Source organism: Calonectris borealis, chromosome 14 (assembly GCF_964195595.1).
Source record: "Calonectris borealis chromosome 14, bCalBor7.hap1.2, whole genome shotgun sequence".
Classification (NCBI taxonomy): domain Eukaryota; kingdom Metazoa; phylum Chordata; class Aves; order Procellariiformes; family Procellariidae; genus Calonectris; species Calonectris borealis.
The window spans coordinates 20,244,698-20,259,566 of record NC_134325.1 but is presented as its reverse complement, the minus strand read 5'-3'; the positions used below and the strand labels follow the sequence as shown (position 1 = coordinate 20,259,566).

The 14,869-nt window shown below is 61.0% G+C and overlaps 1 protein-coding gene across 1 annotated transcript; it reads left to right on the top strand.

Annotated features, from left to right (window-relative positions):
- Window positions 1-243: 243 nt before the first annotated feature.
- On the top strand, window positions 244-11,187 carry LOC142088309 (aldehyde dehydrogenase family 3 member B1-like). The gene is made up of 10 exons (XM_075163541.1): window positions 244-712; window positions 899-1,061; window positions 4,487-4,597; window positions 4,721-4,841; window positions 4,972-5,057; window positions 5,326-5,407; window positions 5,839-6,225; window positions 6,469-6,635; window positions 6,826-6,925; window positions 9,915-11,187. Exons 1-10 carry the CDS (start codon window positions 600-602, stop codon window positions 10,106-10,108), a joined length of 1,524 nt encoding a protein of 507 aa, XP_075019642.1. The 5' UTR covers window positions 244-599; the 3' UTR covers window positions 10,109-11,187.
- Window positions 11,188-14,869: the final 3,682 nt, after the last annotated feature.

Below are 14,869 nucleotides of genomic sequence, written 5' to 3'. Positions count from 1 at the left end.
AATCCGGCAGCTGAGCCCGGGGGGGTGGGTGCCCAGACCCCCAGTGTCCCCGTCCATCCCACTGACACCCTCAGCCACACCATTGACCCCACAGGGGTCGCGTTCACCTCCATCACCCCCTGCCCGGTGGCGGTGTGGCAGCGAGGTCCCCCGGGCTGGATTTCAGGCGCGTTTTACATCCCAAGTGGTTTGGGCTGGAGCGGAGCCAGCGGTGACGTGCGGCAGGGAAGGCAGCCAAGGGGCAGAGCAGGAAGCTGGCAGCCTCCCTCCTCCGGGGCAAAAGGCTGTAGCTGGGTTGGCTGCCTGCCTGCACCCTGCCTGCACCCTGCCTGCACCCTGCCTGCACCCTGCCAGCCCCACCGGCAGCCCCAGAGCTCAGCAGGGTCCTGGTTGCGGTGCCGGGGTGCTGGCCAGGCTCCCTGAGGCCACCTCCTCTGGGTAAGGCACCCCGTTAGCTGGGGCGGGGAACCTGCTGTTCGCAGCCCAACCGGCGCGAGGCTGCCGGCAGCCTGCCCAACCCGCGGGCAGCCCTGGCGTAACCCGCCCCGTGCCGCAACCTTGGGACCGTGGAGACCGGCAGTGTCTTCCTGCAGCCCGACATGCAGCAGCTCCTCGAGCCCCCCCGGCAGCAGCCCCTAGACAGTGGGGCCGAGAAAGCTACCGAGGATGATGGCGGTGGCGGGAAGGGGAGCGTGGATGGCGATGTCACGAGGTGAGAGCGTGTGGCCGGGCCAGAGGGGAGACAGCAGGCGTACGGATGCTCTGCCCTCTCCCCAGGGCTTTGGTTTGACGCTGGGCTGGGGCGGCGGGGAGCTCCTCTCCCTTGTCACGAGGGGCTGGGACGAGCACGAGGGGTTGGGATGGGGATGGGGTCCCTCTGACATCCCTGTCCCCGCAGTGCTAACCCCTACGCGGGGCTGGTGAGCCGCCTGCGGGCAGCCTGGCTCTCGGGGAAGACGCGGCCCATGGAGTACCGCGTGGCCCAGCTGGAGGCCCTGGGACGTTTCTTGGATGAGAAGAAGCAGGACATCCTGGAGGCCACCACCTTGGACATGGGCAAGGTGAGAGGGGGCCAGGAACTGGGGGTCCCAGTGGCTGGGGGAGCTGCCCACAGCCCTGCTGGCTCCAGCCGTCACGCGGAGGGTTGACGCGATGCCCCAGCGGAGCTTTCCCACCCGTTCGGTGCTCCCTCCCCGGGCTGGGCTGCGTTGGGCTTGGAGCCAGTGGATGTGGGTGGAGGCAGCGAAGGGGAGACTGAGCTGGAGCACGTCCCAGCCCACCTCCTCCAGAGCTCCTCCCTGCCCCCAGCGTGGACAGAGCGGGGCTGTGGGGAGTCCAGACATAACTAGCCATTCCCAAACCCACCCGCCTCAGTTTACCTCTTTTCTGGGCAGGTCCATCCCCCTGCTCCCTTACCTTGGGCTTTCCACCAAACGTTGTCCCCTCCCCTCTCTCGGTGTTCACCCAGGATGCAGCTCTCAGAACCTGGACCCCCCGGCTTTGCATCGTCCCCTGCCCCTTTGCTCCCTCCCTCCCACCTATGTCAGGGTCACCAAGGGCAGAGGCAGACCAGACCTGTCCCCTGCGTCTCCGTAAGTCCTCAAGGAGCTCCAGCCCCCCCAGCCCAATAGTTCCCCCTTTGGAACAGCTCATTCGCCCACAGCCAGAGCCTCAAGCACCACACAGGGCTCATCATCTGTTGTTCTCCATCCTAGTTCCCAACTTCCCTTTGGGCACCCTCCCCATCCTTACCGCAGTCCGGATCGATGGGATCCACACCATTTTTCCTATTTTTTAAGCAGCCAGCTCTTGTGTTGAGGAGAGCACAGGTGGAGTCACCGTCCCTGGAAGTATTTAAAAGACGTGTAGATGAGGCGCTTGGGGACATGGTTTGGAGGACATGGTGGTGTTGGGTTGACGGTTGGACTCGATGATCTTAGAGGTCTCTTCCAACCTTAATGATTCTATATTCTATGAGACCCGGAGTCATGCTTGATCCCATTAGGGAAAGGCGTGCTGCATTTCACCCCGCTTCCCATTTGCTTCTGCACCCTTTGTGCTTCTCCTTCCCTGATCTGGGCGGGGGCCTGACGCCCACCTGCGCTGGGAAGCCTCCAATGCGGGGTCTGGGAAGCGCTGCCCACGCGCGGTGCTGCCGGCGCTGACTCCGTCCCGGGCAGACGCTCGCTTGGCGGAGGGAATGGGGACCACCTTCCCTTCCCTGCCCGCGGGGGAGCGTCGCCGGTCAGGTCCGGTGCGGCGCTTGCAGCTCGCGTGGTGCCCGGGGGCGGGTGGCCAGGGCTGCGCTGGCGGTCGGTGCTCGGGTGAAGGTCTTGCCCGTCCAACCCTCAGTGTGAGAGAAGAGAAACGGTGGCGGCTGACAACCGCTCTCACCCAAGGGATAAATCTGAGATGGAAAAGCTCTGCCGATGAGCCGAAGACAGCGCAATGCCATTGGGGGTTAAAATCTGGGATTTAACACCTTGGTTAGTACAATTATTAACTATTTCGCTGTAGTACGGTCATGAATCTTTTTTTTTTAATCACGTGGTTTCCTCTGCATCTGCCCACACCAAGCCCGGCAGCACCTTGCTGAGGGTTATCCCCAAGACACCGGAGATAGCTACGGCTTAGTAAACGCCCACAGCTCATACATGGACCCAAGGATGGCCCATCGAGGGAGATCAAAGGTCTGTCCAGCCCAGGCTCACCGAAGGATGCTCAGGAACAGGGCAAATACACATGATACTGCCAAATATTTTTGGAAGCCAGCAGCACTACCTCACGTCCACAGCAAGAGCCGTGTGCGTGCTCCATACTTGCTGCCGTGGCACTGCGGGCAGCACCGGCCACCCGGCGATGTGAGCTGCCCCTGGTGAAAGGGAGAACGAGACACCCGAACGTCTACTGCTGCTCCCTTACCAGGAGAGCGGTTTGCGCTGTCCCACGAGGGAGTCAGAGCACCCTCCTGCCTGGGCTCTGTCCAGTCCCTTCTCGGGGACACGTTGGACACCTCCTGCAATACCCTCCCCGGTCGCTGGGTCTCTGCTTCTTCTTTCTTCTACTCTACACGAGGTACCAGGCTCGGTCTTTTCTGGCCTCGTCTCGGAAAGCCCCGAGCGGGCTCTGCTCCTGCTTGGGCTGCATCCCCTGGCACAAGCGCAGCCGCTCCAGCCCACCCGAGACACCCCGCTCGCCCGAACGCCCACCGCAGCGGGCTGATAGCTATCGTTAGCGTCAGTTGTGCTTCCTCATTTGCCTGAGGTTCCCTTTTCCTTGGAAAACACATCCATCGTGTTGGTCTGCTCGTGCTATCTGCTTTCTCTCTCCCTGGAGGGGCAGCCCAGCTTCTCCCTTGATCTTGCTTCTCCTCTCGATGCCGTGCCAAGCCACACGCCCGCACTGCTCCCAAACTCCTCCGCCCTTCGTGCTCCCTCTCCGCATGACCGTCCCTCCTCCCGCCCTGCTGAGGACAACCTCTGGAAGCCTTTGCTGCTCCCCCTCCTTCCTAGGCTCGGGGGTGGACCTCCTCCCCGCTTTCTCAGCTCACTCTGCCAAAAAGACCTGCACAAACAGGCTCCAAAACCTGGATATTCCCTTTTCTCCCATATTTCCTCCCAAATCTTGACACCTGGGTGATGGATATCCCCGCGAACTGGCTGGTTTTATCCTTCAAACCTACCACTTCCCCACCGGTCCCCATCCACCTCACCTTCCACCGTATTCCTGGGTGAGAAGAAACCCAACTGTAGGAAAAACATTGAGGGGTTCCCCATCGATGGAAGGCGAGGAGCTGCTGGCAGAGCTGGACATTAGCACCAGTGCTATTCCCATGCCGGTGGCACATCCACGGTGGGAAAGTCAAAGCCAGGTGAAGGGGGTGGTGGTGGGATTTGTACCCAGATCTCTTCTGAGCTTTTATTTATTGGGCTAAATCCTTGCAGACTCTCACCCCAGTTACTCTCTGGCAGGTCCTGAAAAAATAGCCCATCCTGCTGGAGCCCATCAACTCACTCGTTTCGTTTGTGCTGGTGTGAAAACATGATAGAAAAAGGGGTTCTGACTCGGGACGCTCTTGTCTCCAGACCAAACAGGACTCAATAGCCAGATCAGCTCTTCCTTCCCCAAAACACCACCGCTGCCTTCACAGACCCCTCTCCTCCCCAAATCCTTAATGTTCCCGAACCTCAACTGAGCTCCCAGCAGGGAAAGCCCGGCCGCAGGCAGGTTACTGGCCTGGTGGTATCACAACGGGATTTCGGAGCTCACCAAACCCCAGTGCCACAGACGTGGTGGGGCTCACCCCCTCCCCGTGGTGGGCTGTGCTGCGCAGCTTGGGGGTGAGAGCAAAGTGCGCATCCATCGTGGGACATGAAGGGCTTGGGTCCCCAAATCCTGGGTGCAAAAATAGGCAGGGTAGGGATGAGAGCTGCTGCCGTGCTGCAGCACGTGCAGAGCTGACACGCAGGGTGCTGTGCGTCCCCAGCCGCCCTTTGAAGCCGAAGTCTCCGAGGTCGTCGTCTGCAAGAACGAGCTCCACGATACGTTGAACAGCCTGTCCCAGTGGATGAAGGACAAGCACGTGGAGAGGAATCTGGTAAGGGGGAAGATGAAGGAGAGGACGGGGGGAAGGACCCACCTGCCGGGCAGAGATGGGTGGGATGTGGGCATGGAGACACTGGTGCAACGAAGCACTCCCGACGCGGTGGGTGTCCTGCAGGCGACCCGGCTGGACTCGGCCTTCATCCGCAAGGACCCGTACGGGGTGGTGCTCATCATCGCGCCTTGGAACTACCCCATCAACCTCCTCCTGCAGCCCCTCATCGGGGCCATCGCTGCCGGTGAGCTGAACCTGTCCCCTGGCCCGGAGGATCCAGGCAGTGCCGGGCACTGGCGAGGGCATCTCGTCCCCAGGCTGGGGGCTGACTGTCACCGTGTCACTGCTCTGATGTCCCGTCTGTCTCCCTCCAGGTAACTGTGTCGTCGTGAAACCCTCAGAGATAACCAAGAACACTGAGAGACTCATGGCTGAAGTGCTGCCCGGCTACCTGGACAAGGTAAGAAGCTCTCCCCGTCCTTGCCTCACGGCCGGGGTGTTCCCACCCCCTGCACACACCGAGCGGTGCCCTGTGCCCCCCCAGCACTGTACCTGCCTTGCAGACACCAGCACCACACCACCCCTGGTTTCAGGTGCTGCCGTACCTCCTTCCGCCACGCTCAGCCGGTGTCCACACGCCCAGCAGCCCGGGGTGCTGGTGGTGGGGACAGGGACACAGTGGCCCGGGCAGGTGCTGACAGAGGTTGACCCTTCCTCTTATGTTTCAGGACTGCTGTGCCGTGGTGACCGCTGGCGTGCAGGAGACCACCAGGCTGCTGGAGAACAAGTTCGACTACATCTTCTTCACTGGTACGTCCCGCGGCCCAGAGCAGAGCCCTGCCTGGTTTTCGGGCGATGAGGAAGAGGGGTTCCCTCTGGACACCCCGCTGTGGCTTACCCTGCCCACCAACGTGAGACGGTGGGCAGCCTGCCTGCCAACAGGCAGGGCTTGCGCTGGGGATCCGGTGTCAGGATCCAGTGGAGGATCTGCCACCAACGTGCCTGAGGATCTAATAGCCATAACTGGGTTTTGCGATGGCTGAGCTGGGGTTGCCATGGTTGAGCTGGAGAGGGTGCTGGAGGTGAGGGCTCAGCTGCAAGCTGCACACCAAGGTGGGTGCAGGACAGCAGTGGGACTTGAGATGTCTTCCCTGGCCCTGGCTCCTCATAAGACTAAGGCCACGGGTTGGGCTGTAGCATGGTGGGATCCTCACCGTGATGCATCTTTTCCTGGCCCTCAGGCCACGCCTCCGTGGGGAGGATCGTGATGGCAGCCGCTGCCAAGCACCTCACGCCCGTGACGCTGGAGCTGGGGGGCAAGAACCCCTGCTACGTGTCTGACACCTGCGACGTGCAGAACGTGGCCCGGCGGGTGGCCTGGGGCCGCTTCTTCAACGCGGGGCAAACCTGCATCGCGCCCGACTACGTGCTGTGCAGCTTGGAGATGCAGGAGAAGCTGCTGCCCGCCCTGCGCGAGACCATCACCGAGTTTTACGGCCCCAACCCTCAGGAATCCCCCGACTTCGGCCGCATGGCAGGGGACAAGCAGTTCCAGCGGGTGCGGGCGCTGCTGCGCAGCGGGCGTGTGGTCATCGGAGGACAGACGGACGAGGAGGAGCGCTACATTGGTGAGGGCTTGAACTTGACATAAGTCTTCATCCTTGCAGGGAGCGGACTTGGATTTTGGAGAGGGTCTCACAACTGAAGGGGAGGTTCTAGATGGAGGTGACATTTAGGGAAGGTTTGCATGGGAATTGGGGAGCTTGGCAAGGTGTCCTGTCTTAGAGGAGGTATGGGTCTTGGGGAGAGGACCGAGGTGTCATCTCCAACCTCTGTGCATGGCTGATGCCTTCGGGTTTCTTTCTCTGCAGCTCCCACGGTGCTGGTGGACTTGCAGCCCTCTGATCCTGTCATGCAGGAGGAGATCTTTGGCCCCATCTTGCCCATTGTCATTGTGGCCAACGTGGATGAAGCCATTGACTTCATCAATAGCCGTGAGCGGCCGCTGGTTGTGTATGCCTTCTCCTCCGATGTCAAGGTATAGCGTACAGGCTGCGGGAAGCCAGGGCTACGCTTGCCCCATGCTCCTTGGCAGATGTATTCAGCCACGTTCATGCTCCAGAAATTCTCTTTAGAGCAGACAGCCCTGGTTGTGGGGGAAGGATCGCAGTTGGAGGTGTGGGAACAGGGTGTGAGACCCACGTCCACCTTCTCTGCTTCCCTCCCAGGTGGTCAACCAGGTCCTGGAGCGGACAAGCAGCGGTGGTTTTGTCAGCAACGACACCCTGATGCACGTGACGTTGACCTCGCTGCCCTTCGGTGGGATCGGTAGGTCCAAATGCCCCTGGCCAGCGCGAGCCAGGCGTGATCCCACCCTGGTGCCTGAGCCATGCTGGCCACGGGAGATGGGGCGCCCAGGCCTGGGCCCCAGGCCCAGAGGGCTCAATGGTCTGTAGGGAAATCCTTCGGCACCAGATAGGACCCCAGCAGAAGCCCTTTGCTTCACTGCGCCAGGGCTGAGCTCTGGGGCTCTGCAGCCCTGCTTCTGCTGAACACGCGTGGAGCACTGCGAGGCTTCTTCTCTCCGTGTTTGCCATCCCAAGCACGGAGTTCCCTGTGTAGTGGAAATATCTTGTTTAAAAGGTAGGGAATTTTGAATGTGGCCACCACAGAAACATCTCTAGACCTTCCTTTCCATACGCAGTGCCTCTGTAGGGTGCCAGCAGCCAGCCTGTCACACCCATCCCGCTGCTGTGCTACCCCTCTTCTCTGCAGGAGAAAACTTGGAAATTGTCACTTATCCACCGTTTTCAGGAACTCAGAATTTCAGTTTTTCATGGATCTCCATTTTGGACTCCGGGTCTGAAGACAGCACCATTTCCAGTCAATTCCCAAATGTACACACGTTCCTTTGTATCAACTCCTGAAGACCTATATTGCATGAAACCGTTGAGGAGTAGACAGCCGGGGATCCAGACCACAGCCTAGCGCAGATACTATGAGGGTTAAAAGCTTTACAAGCATTTGCCATCGTCCCATCTCAGAACTGACAAATCATCCAAGGGTGATATTTTTAAGGCAAATTTATTTATATGTGCAATTTCTCATGGTCCTCCCTGTTGCTCCACACAAAGCTTTTGGAAACTGGCAGACTCCAAAGAGGTCTAAATTTGATTCTGAACCTTTTGCTGAAGCTTCCCGCTGGAGAAAGGCAGCCGAGGAGGCTGTTGCTCCGCTTCCCACAGTATCGCAGTCTTTGTATCTACACTGGCCACCAGGCAGTGGCTTGAGGTTTACACTTGATGAATTCAAGCAACCACGCATGGATTCCCCGCAATGTGAAGCAAGGAAAAGAGTATCAGCTTTAAGTTGCATAGCGCTCATGTTTCAGTTGACATAAGTGCTCTTGAGCCTCCTTGGGATGTTTTCTACCCAGAGCATTAGCTGGAAAACAATCCTTTCATTCTTTTAAAGGCTTCAGAACAAAGCTATGTCCAGTTCTGTATTCTTCCACCACAACCCTATGCAGATGCCTCAGTAAGAGCAGGGCAAGCATGCACGATATTTCTTCCTGAAAGTCTTCCAGCCTCTATTTGTTTCCGGCTCAAATGATTTGCTAAGGTACTTATCCAGGCTCTCCGCGAATCCAGGGAAACTTTTAGTCACTACGATACCCCTGTGACATGGCATTTCACAGCTCGTGGACCGAAACAGCACTGTGGGGCTGCGTTTCTTCTGGCCTGTTCTGGATGTCTACTTAGGCTGAAAAAAAAAACCATGTCCAGAAGTGCTTCTCTCTTCCCTCTAGGGAAGGAGGAAGGAGTCTAGGTGGTGGAGACACCCACTTTTAATCAGATGATCTTCACTACCATGGCAAACCAGCTCCTATTCTCCACCCAAGACACAGCCGCCCAGCTGGCCGAGAGCCACCCAGTGACCTTCCTTCATGCTGGGGCTGCTGATGGGTCAGATACCAAACAACCCATCAGCTTGACCAGATTTGCATTTTATCAGGAAGATTGACCAGCTCAAGCTAACAGAATTTTATCGCATCAGTTATCAGCACACAGCTGGATTTCCTTATTTTCTGCCAGCCTGCCTGACCTTCCCGTGCTCGCTCCCAGGCAGCCAGCTTTCACCTCCAACAGCCGTTTCACTTGTCCTTGGAGATGTGTCACAGCCTCACCAAAGCCACCTTGACAATCACCCCTCTCCAGTTCTGGAGTCTCGCTAGTAGCGGGGCTGGAGCCAGCACGGAGGGGACGTGTTTTGGAGGGTATCCCTGCGGTAGGGAAGCTCGTCTGGTGGGAGCACCTTGCTGCTGCTGCCCGCTCCAACACCACATCGTCGGTGATGCCCTTCCCAGTCGCTCTGGCACCAGGCGAGGTTTTGTGATCAAAAAGTTGTTTTGTTTTTTTTTTTTAAATCAATAAGGTTTTCAGAATTAGAGTAAAATGGGAACAGAAACTTGAGAGGGGATGTAGGAAGCACCTGCAAAAGAAGAGTTGAAGATACAGAAACACGACTAGTTTTCTTTACTGAGTGTTTTAGGTGCTTAAACATCCGTGGAGATGGGGACACATCTCCCCGCATCCCCAAGGGCATCCATTAAACAAGAGGTACCTGTTTCAGGCTGGCATAAGACCCCGCTTCCTCCCCGGAGGGCGAGGATGGGAGGGCAGCGACCAGCGCTCTTGCTGCCTGTTCTCTGCCATGCCACGCTGCCATTCCTGGTCCCGCCACTCCACTTCTCCCATCTGCCAGCAAAGTGGGGGCACTTTGGATCCTCTCCCAAAGCAGCAAGATGATGTGAAAGGCTCCAGCCTTCGCCCGGTTTCCTCGGCTCAGAAGTTCTCCAAGACGCAGTCCCTCCTGTTGGGAAGACGATGTTTTTGCGAAACTTATCCTATCAACATTTTTCTGAGCCTGGCTTAACGTGGTGAGCTTTGCACCAGGGCTAAACGCGTTACCCGAAATGGTGAAATCCAGACTGATGAGAGAGTGGTTGGGAACCTTTCCTCCTCCCAGCCCAGTCTTCCTCCTCCAAACATCCCTCATTTGGGTGTCCAGCTAGGCCACCTCCATGGTCCTCTTTAGATAGCTTTCCAGGGAAGCTCAGCCATGACCAGCCCTCTCCACCAACCCTGGTGTTAGAAAGCAGCTGGATGAAGACGTGGTGCTGTCCACAGACAGAAGCGGTCTCCATCGCCGCTTGAGATGGGAGCTGGGAGCTTAATTTTGGGCTTGTTGCCCCATCACTTGGTGAGTGATGGCCAGATCCAGCCACCAGCCGGGCACCTGTGCTCTTGTGTTGCAGGGAACAGCGGCCTGGGGATGTACCACGGCAGGTTCACCTTTGATGCCTTCACCCACTGCCGTGGCTGCCTGTACCGCAGCATGGGCCGAGAGGCCTTCAATAACCCGCGCTACCCGCCCTACAGCCAGCAGAAGCTGGGGATCGTCCGGACCGTCACCGAGGTGAAGCGCAAGGGCACCTGCACCCTGCTCTGAGGGTCCCCCGCCACCGCCGTGACGTCTCCCGCCGCCGGTCGCGGCGGTCCTGGCGGCCATGTGCAATGAAAGCTGTTTCCCTGCAAGCGGTGACCTCCTGTGTGCTTCCCTTCTGCCTCCCTGCCTGCCCCTGCCCGCTCACCTGCTGCCTGCATGGCAACCCACCAATCAGGGCGTGGGATGGAGCCGCTGGCCAATAGGAGGGAGAGAAATGGGGAGGGGTGGAGCCAGCGGGAGGGTGGAGCCTGCCAGCAGCTGGGGCAGAAGGTAGGGACGGGGCCCTACAGGGAGTCCCTGCGCCCCACGCAGGTCCCCCAGCCCCCTTGCAGCTCCACAGGTTCCAGCCACAGCTGGTGCCAGCAGCCTCCTGCTCCATCTCCGCTGGCCCCACCACAGCAGAGGGGTGGACGGGCTGGTGGGACGCTCCGGGGTGACGCCGGTGGTCACCTCCTGCTGCCCGTGCCCGCCCTTGGGGACTCTCCCCCGAGAAGGTCCTCAGCAATGCTTTCCTCCCAAGTCCTTGAGCTGGGATGATCCCAGTTTCCTCCACCCCATGCCCTGCAATTCGCCCTCCCTTATCTCGCACGGGTTGGCAATCAAACGCAGACCTTGGAGCGAGCACAGGCAGCTGAGCCCAGAGGGGAGGGACAGGTACGGTGCCAACAGGGGGGCCTTCTCCTGCAGCATTTTGGGGTGTGTTGTTCTCCAGAGCCCCTCTCTGCTCTGTCCTGGTTGCTTTGGCTCCATCCTGGTGGGTTTCTGGGCTCTGTTCCTCCGTCCCAGCTGTTCCCCCTCTTTCTGGCCCCACTACCCCATGCTTTGAAAACGGAGAAACCAAGTCAAACCCAGCCCACTGCTTCTCAAGAACAAAATCCCGTTGGACATATCCCACCTAGCATGGTGCATGGTCCCTGGGGAGCCGAGGGATGTGCCAGGTTGCTCCATCCCCCAGCTTGGGGGGCTGGCTGTGCTGGGGAAGGGGGTCCCCCCTCCCTGCTGGGCCAACCCCACTCACTGCGGGGGCAAAAGGGAATGGGGTGGCTTTGTCCACTGGCCGCTCAGCTGCACCACCCAGCCCACACCCTTACCCCGCGGTCAAGTCTGGGCGCCCTGGCCTGACCCAAGGCAAGTGGCATTTCCTTATCGGCAGGGCGGTGCTCAGAGCCTCTGCTCAGGATGCGTCCCCACGCGGGGCTGGTGAGCCGCCTGCGGGCAGCCTGGCTCTCGGCGAAGATGCGGCCCATGCGGCACCGCGCGGCCCAGCTGGAGGCCCTGGGACGCTTCCTGGATGAGAAGAAGCAGGACATCCTGGAGGCCACCACCTTGGACACGGGCAAGGTGAGACCACGATGGCCAGGGCGGCTGGTGGGGAGCACTTCCCTTTCCATTCCCTGACTTCCCCCGCCTCTTTCCTTCATTTATAAAACCATCTGCATCTCGACCCGAGTTTTCTTGCTTTTGCTCTTCGGAGCCTCTCCCCAGCCCGCTGCGGGGCAGTGGCAAATGGCTGGGTGAGTGCTTGGTTGCTGGCCAGGGTCAGCCCACTGCGCCAGCGGAGCGGCAGCCTTTTCTGCTGTTACCTTCAGCTTAGCCTTTGGGGATGCCCCTCGGGGGGGAACCACACAGCAACTCCCTCTGGCTGCAGAGAAATGGGATTAATTAGCTCTGGGGAAGCCTTCGCTGAGAGCAATCGGGACCCTTGTTCCCATCTCCACCTCCGGAGCCATGTCTGGTGTAGCTGAAGCTCTTGAGATACCGAATCCATGTCTTCAACCACGGCCTTCTACTGTGTCCTGGGAACCTGCTGGCATGGGGCCAGGCAGCACGCTGCGATGAGGGTGGCATGATGGAGAGGTGGCTGTGCCACCCATCCTTGCAACTGCAAGGCCATGGGGTGTCCCTGGGGGGTGTCTGCCCCAGCAGAGACGGTCACGTCCTGCTATGGCTGCCAGGAGGCTCCGTGCTGACCTCTGTGAGGACATCGTGGGGTGACCATGGGGATGTGCCCGCAGCAGGGGCCATGATGACCTCCTGTGTGTCCCCAGCCACCCTTTGAAGCGGAGCTCTCCGAGATCTCCATTTGCAGGAGTGAGCTCAACCACACGCTCAACAGCCTGGGCACCTGGATGAAGGACGAACACGTGGAGAAGAACTGGGTATGGTGCGGTGGCTGGCCAGGGATGCACGGGATGGGTGGCAGGTGTCCCTCATGCCATCCTTCCCTCCGCAGGCGACGCAGATGGACTCACCCTTCATCCGATCCGCAAGGACCCGTACGGGTGGTGCTCATCATCGGGCCCTGGAACTACCCCATTAACCTCCTCTTGGTGCCCTCGTCAGGGCCATCGCTGCCGGTGAGGCTGGGCTGTGTCCCTGCCATGCTGGGGGCTACCAGAACCTCCCTGGGGTGAGAATGGGGTGATGGTGGTGGGGCCGCACTGGGGGCAGGTCTTCTGCTCCCCAAGAGCGAGGTCCTTGCCAGGAGGGAGCTCCTGCCCTGCAGGTAACTGCGTTGTCATGAAACCCTCTGAAATCAGCAGGAACATGGAGAGGTCAGTGGCTGAGACGTTGCCCAGGTACCTGGACAAGGTAGGAAAGCCCTCTGCCACGGCCACCTCCCTCTCTAGGGACACCTGCCCAAACCTGCTCGGCCAAGCCACGTCCCCCCATGAGCTCTCTCTGCTCCTGCCCGGCTCTGGTGCCACACTTCCCACCTCCCCTCCCTGTCGCAGGACTGCTTTGCCGTGGTGACTGCTGGCGTGGAGACCACCAGACTGCTGGAGAACAAGTTCGACTGCACCTTCTTCACCAGTACATCCCACAGGGACGCACCGGTCCCATCCCTCTCTTCAAGGCAGGGAGACAGGCTGGTGTGGATCCGTTGGGAGGTCTTGACCATGCTGGGCTCACGCTGCTCCCCCTGCCCACAGGCAGCCCCTCCGTGGGGAGGATCGTGATGGCAGCCGCTCCCAAGCGCCTGACGCCCGTGACGCTGGAGCTGGGGGGGAAGAACCCCTGCTACGTGTCTGACACCTGCGACGTGCAGAACGTGGCCCGGCAAACCCGTGTGGCACCCGACTACGTGCTGTGCAGCGCAGATACGCAGGAGAAGCTGCTGCCCGCCCTGCGCGAGGCCATCACCCAGTTTTACGGCCCCAACCCTCAGGAATCTCCCGACTTCGCCCGCATGGCAGCGGACAAGCGCTTGCAGCGGGTGCAGGCGCTGCTGCGCAGTGGGCATGTGGCCATCCGAGGACAGACGGACGCAGAGGCGCGCTACATCGGTGAGGCACAGGGCGTTCTGCTGGCGGGAGGGCAGAAGCGCAGGGGTCCTGCTGGATGCGATCCGTGACACCCAGCCCAGGCTCGGCTCGGCTCTTCCCCCGCAGCCCCCACGGTGCGACCCTGCCATGCAGGAGATCTCTGGGCCCGTCCTCACGGTGGATGACGCCATAGCCTTCATCAACACCTGGGAACAGCCGCTGGCCCTCTACGTCTTCTCCTCCTGCAAGAAGGTGCGGAGCTGGGCTGGGAGCAGCATCCCCCTCAGCCTGGGTCGCATCCTGCTGCGTGGGTCTGGATGAGCCACAGGCACCCTCCCCAGTCGGTGCTGGTCCTTTGGCCTTGTCCCTGGTCACGGGAGGAGAGCGCCCCGTGTCCCCAGCCATGCGTGTCCTGCTGTACCCCAGGCAGCAGGGAGAAGGTAGACAAGGGGTGCCCGGTGAGTGCTCAGCACCCCCCTGCCCTCACCCCCCAGGTGCTGAAGCAGACGAGCAGTGGCGGCTTCTGCGCCAACGACACCGTCAGGCACGTGACGCTCACCTTGCTGCCCTTCGGCGGCATCGGTACGTCCATCCCCAGGAACAGGGTGCTGCAGGACCCCCCCCGCCCGCTGCACCCAGTGCTGGCAAGGCCAGGGTCCTGCCTGCCCCCGCGGCAATCCTGCCCAGGGCCCTTCCAGCTCTGCCATCACCCACCACCCCTGCTGCCCCGGGGCTGAGTTCCCAGCGCTGGTCCTGAGCCCCTGCCCCAGGGCTGTGCCTGGCACCGGTGCCCCGGTACCGACCCTCCCGCCCCCAGGGGCTGTGCCGGGGGTCAGAGCTTGGTGCCAACGTTGAGGCCCCCGGGGCTAAGCCCCTGCCCTGGTGCCCGCTGTTCCAGACCTCGGAGCCCCGGTTCCTGTCCTGAATTCCCCCGGGCCTGTGCCCAGCGCGGGTTCCCCGGCTCCGTGCCCGGAGCCGAGGCCGGTGCCGCGCTCTGAAGCCCGGTGCTCCGCAGGGCAGAGCGGCCCAGGCCGCTACCACGGCCGCTCCAGCTTCGAGACCTTCTCACACCCGCGGTCCGCGCTGCTCCGCGGGGGCGGCCGGGAGGCCCTCAACGCCCCGCACTACCCGCCCTGCGGTCCGGGCCGCCTCCCGCCGCTCCGCGCCGCCACCGAGACCCAGCGCCGCGCCGCCTGCGCCCCTCTCCGAGCCGCCCCGCCGCAATAAACACCCACTTCCGCTTCCGCCTACGCTTTGGACCCGCCCTGCTGCCTCACGCCCGGCCAATCGCCGCGCCGTCCCGCCGCCGCCCCGCCCAATCCACGAAGCTCCCCCCATCTTCCCCCCCTCCCTCCCCTCCCCAGAGGCCTCCGGCCAATGGGAAGCGAGTCTGTCGCCGCCTGCCCCGCCCCTTCTCCGCAAGGCCCCGCCCACAGCGCCGCGGCCCGCCCCCTCCTCGGCCCGTGATCCCCGGCGCCGCTCTGCGCCTGCGCCGCTG